At 43.6% G+C, this 12,854-nt stretch overlaps 1 protein-coding gene across 8 annotated transcripts in view; it reads right to left on the reverse strand.

Annotated features, from left to right (window-relative positions):
- The window catches only part of lrp1bb (low density lipoprotein receptor-related protein 1Bb), a 260,158-nt gene that overhangs the window by 55,410 nt on the left and 191,894 nt on the right, over positions 1-12,854 (reverse strand). For all 8 annotated transcript variants that reach the window (XM_063499991.1, XM_063499988.1, XM_063499992.1 and 5 more), the window contains 8 exons: positions 9,018-9,210; positions 6,881-7,006; positions 5,931-6,059; positions 5,709-5,828; positions 4,923-5,036; positions 4,614-4,763; positions 4,276-4,398; positions 316-435 (listed from right to left, as the gene is read on the reverse strand). In XM_063499991.1, coding sequence (XP_063356061.1) covers positions 316-435; positions 4,276-4,398; positions 4,614-4,763; positions 4,923-5,036; positions 5,709-5,828; positions 5,931-6,059; positions 6,881-7,006; positions 9,018-9,210 — 1,075 coding nt within the window. The remainder of the gene's footprint in view (positions 1-315; positions 436-4,275; positions 4,399-4,613; positions 4,764-4,922; positions 5,037-5,708; positions 5,829-5,930; positions 6,060-6,880; positions 7,007-9,017; positions 9,211-12,854) is intronic.

The raw sequence follows: 12,854 nt of genomic DNA on the forward strand, positions 1-12,854 counted from the left end.
TCCTGTCTCTTTATTGCGGTAGTATTCGTTTCATTTTATTGTAAAATTCATTACATACACATCTCATTTGCCCATTGAAATAGTTATGTCTCCAGGGCCTCAGTGATGAAAAATCTATTTGCCTCAGTGCTCGCTGGAATTATCAGAAACGCCCGCAGTCTCATTTGTTGCCTCATTAAGATTGTTTCATTTCTCTACATTCGTTTCCAGCTCGGCTACAGGAGCACGTGAAGCCACGGCGCTGTAATGCGATATGGCGAATGTGACCTTTTATAGCAACATCAGACTTTGCACGACAGCTGAAAGGGCACTAACCACAGATCTGCACGCTCTCATCCAGGCCGTCCTCACAGTCGTTCTCGCCGTCGCACAGCCACTGCTTGGCAATGCACTTGTTCTTGGAGCAGGCGAACTGGTTCCACAAGCAGGACGAGTCTGCAGAGGGCAGTGGACGAGGAATTTCAGTGCCATAAATCACACAAAGTGAGGAGGAAACAACAACAAATGTGCCATAGCCTACAGAGGGAGCAGAGCATTTTTAATCAAAACTCAGAAAGTGGGCTGACTCCTACTTGCCCCTTGGCTTGCTTGTTTTTCTCTTTAGCTTTTCTGCTCAGTAGCACACATACGTACACATAGCTGCCACACCACCCATTGCAAACAGCACTTTTCCCATTTCTGCTTTCAAAGGAATGATGGAAGTTACAGGAGTTACAGGGCAATAAAATCTAATAAAAATCACTTGAATATTGATTCAAATCATTTTTGCTCTTCGTGAAACGATACTGGAGTGGGACCGGAAACCAAGGATGCATTCTGCTGATTACCGTGTGCAGTTATTGTGCAGAAGGAAGAATTTGTGTCACTGAGCCACCTCGTTTCCCTGGCGAGATGTTCTGTGGTCTCATTCTCTCTGATGTCAGGCCCAGCAAAGTCTGCCAGAGCTTTGATAAGATACTGGGAGGAGGATACGGGATGTGCGCACCGGGTCAGACCGCAGCACGAGCAAATATGGATCCGACCGAGGGTGGGGGGTGTCTCACGCTGGGCTGCTTTCCTTTCTGTCAGACTTTGCACTAACTTTATGTGTTCTGATACTACGATGGAAGATAAGGATGAGATAAACATTAAACAGCTAAATCTGGAAACCACGATTATCCAGACTTTCCGTGTGCGATACCAAATTTGCACTTCAAATGCAAACAGCTGCTTCCTGTGTATGACAAAATAGCAGGTCTACAGCACGATAAACGTATCAAAGAAAGTCTTTCATGTCTCATTCTCAATAGTGTTTTGCACAGTGGAAAAGTGCACTGTGAATCGTGAAGTGACAAACGAGTGTTTGGTCTAATCAGCCGTGGAATTTCACATTTCTGAAATGTAATAACGTTTTCCTCAAAGCACATTCCCGATGCAGTTAGATTATCAGTGGATGGGGCTTTTTATATGATAATTAACTCAGAGGGATGGGAATATTGTCTATTTGTCCGGGAAAAGCTATTCAGAACTTCTCAAAGAATTATGGCATAATTCATATCAGCTCTGACAGAAGCACATTCGAAGCACGGGGACGTTATCGTTTCACACAAAACCACATTTCCAGTTAAAGGAATGGAAATGGTGTTGGTGTGTTATGCATCTGCTACAACGTTCGCAGGCAATTTACAAAATAAATCTGATAACCCCAAAATGCATTAAATTTGAAAATTGCACTGAACTCCCTCTTCTATTGTTTGTAGCTGAGGTCCTCGGTAATTACACAGGAAGAAAGGCCAGATTTGTGTTATCGCAGAGAAATGCTTTCAAAGGCATGCACTTAAGTCCTCTGCTCGCATTTTATTTGTGTTTGTCTTAATTATGTAAGCTGCTGCCGAGCTGCTCGTTTAAAAATAAATCGCTGAGGCTGTACATGTCTCTGAATGACACGTGGATGCTAAATGCTAACTGTGTAGCTACTTTTGACATCATGATCTCAGTTTAGCATGTCAGCATGCTGACTGAGCATGAAGCTGTTTGGTTCTGCAAAGGTCATGTGTCACAGAAAGTAGAAGTTTGACAGTTCCTGCGCCAAAATGAAATATTCATCAGTGACCTGTTTGTGGAGTGATTACAAAGATCAAGGAATCATAAAAGTCACAGGATGCCTTTCATCAGTCGCAGAAACAGGTGCATTAGATGCTAATGTTCAACGATGTGATGCTGATGCTCTGATGTGCAGAGCTGGAGTAACTGCAGAGGATGCAGCTGATCAGCTGCTGAAGCTGGGATAGGAAGAGAGGTGACGATGAGTGAGCAGCAGGTGGCTTCATGCTGAGAAAGAGCTCCTCAGATGTGAGGTTTGATTTGAGAGTGCTGATGGAGACGTTTAGAGGAGGTCAGAAGGAGCTTCACTCTGTCTCTCAGAGAAAGCAGATGATTGGCTGAGGTGTGCAGTAGGAGCAGAGGTGGGGAGTAATGAAGTACAAATACTTAGGTAGAATTTTCTGTACTTTACTCGAGTATTTAAAATCTACTGAAGCTCACGTTAGAAATGATTAAGTTGTGATTCTTTTGCCCACTCTGGGCCTCACCTGCTGACTCCCACTGTGACTGAGCCCACTGTGGAGGGAAAGTCACCCTCTAACACGTAGGAACAGGAAACAGATATTTTTTTAAATTCACTGCACGTGTCCTACACGGCAGATTAATCATTAGTATCTGAATTTAGATTAGAATAATATTTGTTATACCACATTAATATATCACAAGGTTCAGTTACCTTTGCACCTTTGAGCCTGTACTCTTTTACTTTTACTTGAGTAAAGAAGTTTTTCAGTACTTCAATGTTTGCTGGAGTATTTTTAACACTAGTATCTGTACTTCAGTCAGGCTGTACTTTTGCCACCTTTGAGTAGGCGTGACAGGTGGGTACAAGGTGGGGGTGGGATACAGTATGACTGCCGTCCTGTTTGCAGTGATGATGGAGAGGCGGAGTTTCTCATGTTTACAGGTGACACTGTGATTTTTAGAGCAGGTGGAGGTATCCCCTGGAGAGGAGAGCAATGAAAGCAAGTAGAAACAAGACAGAGTACTTGTGTGGATGAGAGGGAGAAGGGAGGAGAACGTGTAAGGAGCCTGGAGGTGGGCGTCACAGCTGGAGGTGATCAGGCTGACATGGTGAGGGAGAGAGGATGAAGATGGAGCTGCCAAGCAAGAGGAAACGAGGAGGTTTGTGGAGATGCAGAGGGTTGGTGCGACAGAGGAGGATGCTGGGAGGAGAAGTAGCTGAAGCAGACCTGTGAGTGTGCCGGTGTGGGCAAGTGCTCGTTTACCTCACAGAGAAGGCAGAGCTGAGCACAGCCGACTGCTTAACGACTCCTTACACAGGCCATGCAGTCTGAGACAATGCAATGAACTGACAACGCCAATCAAGTCAGCAACAGTTTCCACCCTGCGTGTGCGTGCATATAACTTCATCAGGTCCAATTACCGTGCGTGTGCGTGACGGCTACGGCGCCACGTACCACTACCCGCATTAAAGCACCCGGCTCGTTTTTCCCTGACACCAGAAGCACTGACATGTGAACGGACGTGTGTACAAGCTTCTCATTTTGTGGGCAAATTACGTTAATCCATACCACGACTTAATTACGGTCCTCCTGTTTAATTGGAGAGATCTCGAGTTTGCATTAAGTTCTGAACACATTAGCATGCACGAAAGCAGAAGAATAAACGCTCTCGCAGCCTCTGGTGAGGGAAGCAGAGGAGTGGCATTGTACTGTGTAATCCTTTCATATGTCACCGCTTTCCAGTGAACCCATATTTCCATCTTCAGTGTAACCGCTTCAGTGAGTGATGGCTCATTAATTAATTGTTACACTGGAAGGGCTGTATATTATAATTCAAAGAGAGCAGGGGAAAATGGTGTGTCTACCACCGCCTCGCTCTGAATTCAGGGTCAGAATTAGACTTTCAAACAAGCAGCAACACCCACTTGAGAAATCTCAAACGCACAATCAGGCTAAGCAAAACAAAGTGAGAAGGAATTGCCTCATGGCGCGATAAACAATCATCTCTTGTCTTTCTGCCTCCTATTTATATATTTAACGTGATATTTGTTGCAGGCCTGGATCTATTTAAATGACAAAAACATTACAACAAATAGCTTCTAGTTAATAGAAAATAAATATCCTTGCAAGCGCTGACAGCGTTGTGTGCTGGAATAAAATACCTCATCTATTATTTCAGTTTATTCTGGGGAAGCTCTTCTGAGAGGGCGAAGATTTGTTGGCCTACCGCATTGGAATTCATCTGCTCCGTCTTCACAGTCCTTTTGGCCGTCGCACAGCCACACGCTGGAAATGCAGTTCCCGCTTGGACACGCAAAGTGTCCCTCCTCACACTTCTGCCCATGGGAAACTGGCACAAACAACACAACCAAGTCAGTGCGCTGGGCTTTAGCAGCGATTGAGATCATTATCTTTCCTAAGCTCTCTCTGGAGCTCTCGTTCCTCTGTCATAATCGTCTCTGAAAACGAGATCTGTCTTAAGTCTTTTCTAATTGAGGCCGGCTTCCTTGATCTGCCTGCGAATGAAGAGGCAAAGTGTGTGTCTTTGTGCGTGCCTGTGCTCACCCTGGCAGTTGGTCTCGTCAGCATAGTCGCCGCAATCATTGGCACCATCGCAGATCCACGAGGGGTGGATGCACAGCGAGGTGGAGTTGCAGCTGATGAAATCTTTTTCTTTCACTCCCAGCTTGTAAAAGTGAGAGCAGTCGGTGTGGTCTGAATACAAAACGCAGAGAGCAGTCTCGTCACAATGCCACTGCTGTGGGTGTGTGTGTGGGTGGGGGGGTTAAGGACGGGGGGAGCAGCATTCAGTCTGATCATGAACCAGTTACTGTATCACTGACGTGTGTGTTTTCAGTGCGATGGAGGACTTACTGCAGTTTTTTTCGTCCGAGGCGTCGGCGCAGTCAATGACCTGGTTGCACCACGCTGAGCTGGGCACACAGCTCCCGTCTTTGCACGACGATTCTGATGAGCTGCACGTGACATCTACGGTGGAAGATTAGCATTTCAAAGAGATACGGGAACAAAAGCTGCACTCGCAGACAGACGCATGCAGCTCGTAACAATACTTGCACTCCAACGTTGCCACACAGGATTTCAACATCTGTGCAGGTGAAGTGTGCTAACAGCTACCTGAATGCCATGACCTTGTGTGTGCTTTAGTTTTCTTCATTTCCCATGTCCATTTCATTTTTCTGCATTTATCAATCTGTCATTTTCTGCTATTTTGATTACAATATTTACGGTGATGTAACAAAGTTTTTGTTTCATGTCCCATGAAAAGAAAATGCTGATGAAGGTACAACATCTAGTCAGGTAAACTCAGGTCCACATTCATTAAAAAGCTGCTAGAGTCTTCTCTGGCAGCTTGATATAAACACCTCAGTATGTTTCTGCCTTTAAACTAAATACTTACATTAAATAAAATCACTGTGCTCCGTTGGAATAAAGAAAACATTGCACAGGCTCCCAGAATCAGTTTTTGGGGTAAGATTCTTTGAATTTGTGCACTCGCTATGATCTTGTGGCTCATTAGGGAGCAAAGGCTCAGCACAGCATGGGGTCCAGCGTGCCACATTGATAGAAGCAGTAGTGTGACTGGGTTCTGCCTTCATGGAGAGGATGGATAGCCCAACAGATCAAAGAGCTGTAACTTACTGCTACACAATGCTTCGTCGGAGTTATCCCCGCAGTCATCGATCCCGTCACAGAAGCGGTTAGTGGCCACGCACCGCTGGTTGTAGCAGGGCCGAAAACCCTTCCGGCAGCTCCGGTTGTCTAAACAAATAGAATTGCATGTATGTGTTAAACCCCAGTATGATGACATTTAGCTCCTATAAGAACTCCAGACCAAGCTAACGTGCTTTTTGATGCTCTTACCGCAGTACTGCATCTTCTCATCTGATTTATCTTTGCAGTGGGCGATTCCATCACAGGTCAGCTGGAAGTCGATGCATTCTCCATTCCCACACTCATACTCAGTGTAGATGTTGCAGGAGGAATTCTCTGCTGCAAAGGAAGAATGTGAGTGTGGAAATATTATTGCACAAACTGTGTTCCAGCATGGAGCGAACCACACATTTACTCTGTTTCTGGTCAGTATGAAAATGCTGCATTCAATAATATACTTTCAGTGGGCCGGCTGCGAATTGTGGAGAATATTATGATGTTGCACTGATGGTCGATTTGGTGTACAGTGCCATAACATGAAATGCCAACATTTGTAGTGATTTTCTCCAGGCATGAATTAAAATTCCAGCAACTTTCACAGACTTTGATCAGCCGTCCTCTGAACTGCTACTTGCAGCTTTGCAAGTCAAAAATGCTAAACTTCCTCCTAATGAGTCAAACTGGAGTGTGGGTAAGAAGCCTGCCATCGTCTGCCATGACATCCAAGCGATCATCCAGCTCCGAGTCACTTGCCACGTTCAGACTGGCCAAACTTTCCTCGTTTGAACAGCTCCACCCACCATATGGTCTACCATCACTGCATTTCATATTCAAGCAGCAATGTCACATTAGACGCAAACACTGCTGCCATGTTGCCTCATACTCGTGACTCGACATTATATGTGGAAAACAACCTGCTCCTCTCGACTTTTCTTATACTCTGCACACATTTATTGTGCACGGCAACATGCAGTAGCTCATACTGAACCTCTGTAAGTGCTGTAAAGCCACAGCTGTTTGATTGTGTTTAGTTATGCAGCAAGGACTGAGTTCAAAAATGTCAAAGTTTATGTAAAGAGACGGGCAGAGGCCGGGTTACACTGAGCTCGTAAATGTAGGCAAAGTAATCCCGATTAAATCAGAAGCTTTCCGTCACTTACACACACATCTGTTGTCGTCTAAAAGCACACGCTCTCCACGGCAAGTGCAATTGATCCTCCCGTACGGGGTCAGCAGGCAAAGGTCGCCGCAGCCTCCGTTCATGTGTCTGCATGGGGACAGCTGACCTTCAATAAGAATCAAACAGAAGCAAGTCCAGCGTTTAGAAGCAGTCACATGAAAACCTTTCATTTCATTACGCAGTGATGCTGTTTTAAAATACAATCCTAAAGTCGAGTAACTTACCTTCAGCAGACTTAGCATTAACATCAGCAACAACATGACTTATTTCAAAACGGCTTCCAGAACAGCTTCTTTCCCTGTACTGTCCAAATATAACGCCCAACATCTCCGCTTGTTTCTTTGTCCTCCGACTCCTCCAATGATCAGAAGTCTAAAAACGCTACATTGATACATTGTCTGAAGGTCTCTATCAATATCTATACCAGATATTATCATCATGTTGCTTAGCAGCTGCCTAACAATATGGCTGACAGCATTTCAGCATTACCCATAACATCTTATAAAGGCATGCATTTTTTATCTAATGACAACAACATCTATGTTATATCAGAAAACTTCAACTTTGTATGACTTTGCATATTATGACACATCATCTGGTTGCTTGGCAACTACCTAGCAATGGGATAAAAGTACCTTTTTTGCCAATTATTTGGTATCTAATTTATATAAATAAAAAGTTAATTATTCATGACATATTATAACATCATTGTGTTGAGCAGCAACCACATAGTGATGCTAGGTGGGCTAGGTTGCTAATATTTGTATTTTTTTTTCCCATATATGCACATACAGCTTAAAACATGCTTAAAAAAGGAACACCAGGCCTGATGCTGTAGCATGTAGTAGGAATTACAATATGCTGTTCAGAGGATTTTGTCCAAAATAAGTCAAGAATGAAAAGGTTACTTTGTGAGTCCGAGGTCTTGGCACTGAATATTCCAGAGTTAACTGTTAGTGTAATTATAACTAAGTGGAAGCGATTGGGAACGACAGCAGCTTGGCCTGCACAGAGTCCTGACCTCAACCTGACCAGATACCTTTCCGATGAATCAGAGTGGAGACGTGGCCTTCTCGTTCAACATCAGGGTCACAAATGTGCTTCTTAATTGTTAAAGAATTCCCATAAACACTCCTAAACCTTATGGAAAGCCTTCACAGAAGAACTGAAGCTGTTATAGCTGCAAAGGTTCCTAATAAATCATATTAAACTCTGTGGATTAAGGACGGGATGTCGAGCTCATGTGACGGCAGACCAGCCGTCACTTCTGTCAGTACGGTGTGCGTGCGTGACTGGACATCATCCTGCTGTGAGTGCGTCAATATTTAAAGTTGATAAAACTCATCTGTTGTGTAACTTAGCTAAAATAAATATGTAATTATTTATAAAGAGGATATACGGTTATGATGAAGCTGTAAAGACAAAAAAGTATAAGGTGAGTTTTAAATTCCTTAAATTTCAGCTTAAATCTGGAGAAATCTGGCATCAAAGTCCAACCAATGGGACGCACTTACACCCACATCCCTCTGCCCTACTTGGAAATTAAACTTTATATGACACTTAAGAGACTCCCTTTATAACAAAAGTCACTTTTTATATTAATTACCTCTGAGGCTTAAGTTTCTAGCTGCTCTAAATAACACCACTTTCATTTATCAGCCCCGGTGTTTTTCTACATTAAATTAAGATTCACTTTTACATATATGTTTTTGTTGGTTATCTTCTATATATACACATCTGGGTAGAACACATGTGAAATACATATGTGTAACTGTTAATTATTGATGTATTTTGATCGAACATTAAGACTGATCAGGATTGGTCTCAATGTTTTTGAAGTGAAACAAACGTCAATGTGGGAAGAAACTGTATCGAGAACTTAGAAAAAACAGACTGAACACAGACGAGGGCGTGCACGCTCTGACTACATTTACCACCCTCACACTCGCCTCACACTCGTCTCTCAGTCAATGATCCAAAACAACATTAATGTGTCTAATATCCAGCCAAAAACACGCCACGGCTCGCGCAAACACACAACACACAAATATTTGCAGAAACGACTCTGCATACAGTGGCTATGAAATTCGCCGTATCCCAGATGTTCAAACACTCACAGTTGTTGGTATCCTTGGCCACAGCGATAATTCCCATTGGCTGGTGGGGAATATCTGCTCTAAGTACTTTGGTGTCGCCGCCTGTGTACTTGTTTGATCGCAGCACAGACCTGCGGGCCCAGTCTGACCAGTAGATGAAGTCTGCATAGATGGCGAGCCCGTAGAAGTTTCCAGGTCCTGATTTAATTATGACCTAAAAACAGGTAAAGAAAACACGGCTGTTAGATCGGAGAGATCAGTGACGTCACTTTGAGCACAACCTTGGGAATAAACGTGGAAAACAATATTTCCACTCATTAATCAACAAATCACCCCTGCCGCCCACTTGACTGCTTAACCCAGGTGTTGGGGGAGTAAATGACAGCACCACTGGCAGAAAGGCAAGAATCCATCGGACGACACCCTCGGGGACTCTCCAAGCTGGTGGAGGGCCGAGGGGTGCGCGTGGTCGTGGTGGGGAAGCAGATCGGGGAGCTCTGTAGTCTCAGCCATTAGCAGGACAGGCTTGTAAGTGACATCACATTAGCCCTCTGCCATAGTGGGATTAATAGGACAGGTGTTGATTAAAGCAGCGCAGCGTGCGGAAGCAACAACTGGCCATCAGGCAAGTGAGAGACAGAGAGAAGAGGGGGAACCGCCAGATGGGTCGGGTAGAACATATTGACAGGAAATTAGATTTGGGAGTCGTTCGGTTTACGGCCAGAAACGCATTAGTTTTGTGCCAAACTCGTGAAAATTGAAAATATTTCATAGCTTCTTATCAGATTCTCTTCATTCAACAATATTCAAATATGACGCTTTAATTGTCACGTCAACCAACTCCCAGCTGATTACTTTAATAAGCCTCAGATTTACGAACGCTGCTGATGCTGAAGTAAAACGACACAAACTACTTCCAGACAGCTTTCCATGGACGTTGGCTCTCTCAGGGGTAAAAGGGTGTTAATAGAATGTTAAATATAATGTCAGTATTACCTTTTAATTATATAGGTTTACTTATGGTAGAATGCTGCATGTAATCATTTGTGTTTAGAAGTATGTAGTTGATAGCATCCTGAAAGGATGTCTCATCCTAGGAAGCTTGTGTGCATTCCAGAGCACTCTGGCTTTCACACCCACATCCTGGGAGCATGGGAGAGGTCGTACCTTGTCTTATTGTTTTATGGTAGGATAAACGTATCTATGTCTGTCTTACTCTAAGTGCATTTTGTTTAGATGAACTGCTGGACTTCCAGGCCAGCAGAGTTAGGAAGTCATTTTATGGCCACACACACACACACAAGGTATTCTTTGTTCACATGTATACCTATAAGATGTCATATGTTAATGAACCTATGCATATTCATGTAACCACAATAAAAGAGCAGTGTTACGGGAGAGCGGACGAGAGCAACTGAGGTCAAGTGAAGGAACAGCGCCTGTCCAGTTCTCTCCCGTGCACGTTAATTTGTAAAACCTGTCTGAGTGTTATTTATTCCAATCTGAGTTGAATTTACAGGAAAACTCCTAACAAAGGGCATCTTTGTTTTTTTCAGCTAAACATGCTGACATATCCCCTCATCGTGTACTCCGCTGCCCTTTGTGAAGCATTGCCTCCGTTAATGACGGAGTCCCCACTCTCAAAACGGCACCGAGCACAAAGCTCTGCAACTGATCTTGTTCTCGCCAACCGCTCTGCCAGCATGTGATGGTGCTACTGCAGTAAAGAGAGGACCAGTCGTACCCTCAAGGATACTCTACTGCCATCAAAGTTTGCATGCATGTGAGTCACAACAAAACTGGCGCTTTGCAGAGTGTTTCACACTAGTTCTGGGACCTAAGCTGTTTTTATTCTCTGAATCCAGAGATTTGTTTTGCTGTTGATTTAAACACTGGTGCAAAAAATGTATCTTTTGTTTATTAATTTTCCTTTGAAATCGTCGGTTTCATGTGTGGAAATGATGCTGTCTTCCATAACAACAGTCTGGATAAGTGCTGAAGTCGACAGTCAGCTATCTTTGTTTAATTTACACTTTTTAATTGGAATGGAGTATCTGCTCCCAGAGCAGTATCACTGCAAAGCCTTCATTAGCAGGAGCACGCTGCAGCAGGGGCAGGTGGGGTCCCACAGGTGAAGACTTTCTGAGCCTAGTGACCTGGCTCATCAAACATATGGGTGACTAATTGAGATGGGCTAAAGTGCTGAGCAGCAGAGGTCATATTAAGGCGAACCTTAAACCCACAGCCAAAAGCGCCATCTTCTACTGTAACCCTCTGCACACCTCGGACAGGGCTGGCTTTCTCCAGCTTCTATTATATGCATGAAATTTTTATGGACACAACGTGAACTCTTTTCACAGACTTTTATTTACTCTGGCTAAGAACGACTTTATGGAAGCCATCTGTACCATCGGAGACGAGTGAAAAACAAAGATAAAGTATCGCGTCCCAGAAGTTCGGCTGGAATCTGAGAGCTTCATTTCTGAACTTTTCGTCCATGAATCCTTCCCTACACAAACCTCCAGGTGCAATATTTGAAGCACAGCTGTGTCTGCTGTATCTGTGGTTACTCTTGGGATCAGACAAACACTACAGGGGGGTATTAGAGACTGCAATAATTGCAGCCAATAGCATTGATTCCTTTCACTCCCTTTAAGCACAGAGGCTCTAACCTCTGCACGGGCAGTTTTTGTTCTTCTGATGTTTATGCAGAGCATTAAAAATACAAATGCATGATTTCAAATATAGAGGTGATCGTGCTTTTTCTTACAAAAACGGTTTTATTTGTGATATCACAGATTGTCAGTTCAACATAACTGAAGTGGCAAAAGACAAACTGAATAGAGAAGTGGTGTTGTATTCCTTTATATCTTTAAATGTCAGTATTTTGTTTGTAAAAATCGTTTTTTGGAGGCAGGCAGGTAACGTGTTCTGTTTCATAAATGTGACTGTATGTATGATCCACACATGAAGAAGTGTTCTCACCATCAGCCTTTTGTTTCTGGATGCATATAAAGCCTACGTGACCACAGCTGAGTGTGACCTGTGCTGTGATTACAGATATGAAACTTCTCAGACTTTTAAAGAAGGAGATGGAGCACATGGTCACTGAAAATGTGAGATCACCGGCAGGAGTGGACGGTCCTCAGGGTGAAATGAATGAAAGGATTAACTCAACTCTATTTTTCATTGGTCTGTGTGCTGTTTTCACTGCGTCAGTATCCAGAGTTCCTGTTGATTTGCAGTATAAACAGATGAATAATTAGACACTACGAAAAGCTCGATTTGTGCACAAGGATGGAGATTTTGGCTACTTTGCCAGTGGCTCTGTCATGCATAATAGCAGCTTGAAAATGTGCAAATTCAGTCCTGTTAGAGAAGCAAATGGGAATGAAAGCAGCGGCCTTCATATGGCCATAAAGACACTCATTAAAGTGAAGACCTTTTGTCGAGTCTACCTGACTAATGTGGATGACAGAGCTGGCGGTCACTCATTAATGTGAATGAAAAAACATCCAGCAGTCTGTGTACAAAGGTGAGAAAGTCATCTCTTCCCTGCATATGTGAAAATGTGCACTCGCACGCCTGGGCTGACAGTATCAAGCCCCAGAGGTCTTCATTAGTTTTAAGTAGACTTTTTTTTGGCTTCATGATAAAAAAATCTAAAATTAAAATAATAACTAAGACAAAATACAAAAAAAGAATAAAAAAGACTAAAATACTACACAACAAAAGGTATCAGGCCCTGCTGTTACATGCTGCATGATAGACGGGGAGGCATGCGCTCATTCATGGCACTGAACGGCAGCGTGCAGCTGGACCGCATTGTACCACCCTGCAGTAGTGCAGCGGTGTCAG

The sequence above is a fragment of the Pelmatolapia mariae genome, linkage group LG16_19, assembly GCF_036321145.2.
Source record: "Pelmatolapia mariae isolate MD_Pm_ZW linkage group LG16_19, Pm_UMD_F_2, whole genome shotgun sequence".
Taxonomy (NCBI): domain Eukaryota; kingdom Metazoa; phylum Chordata; class Actinopteri; order Cichliformes; family Cichlidae; genus Pelmatolapia; species Pelmatolapia mariae.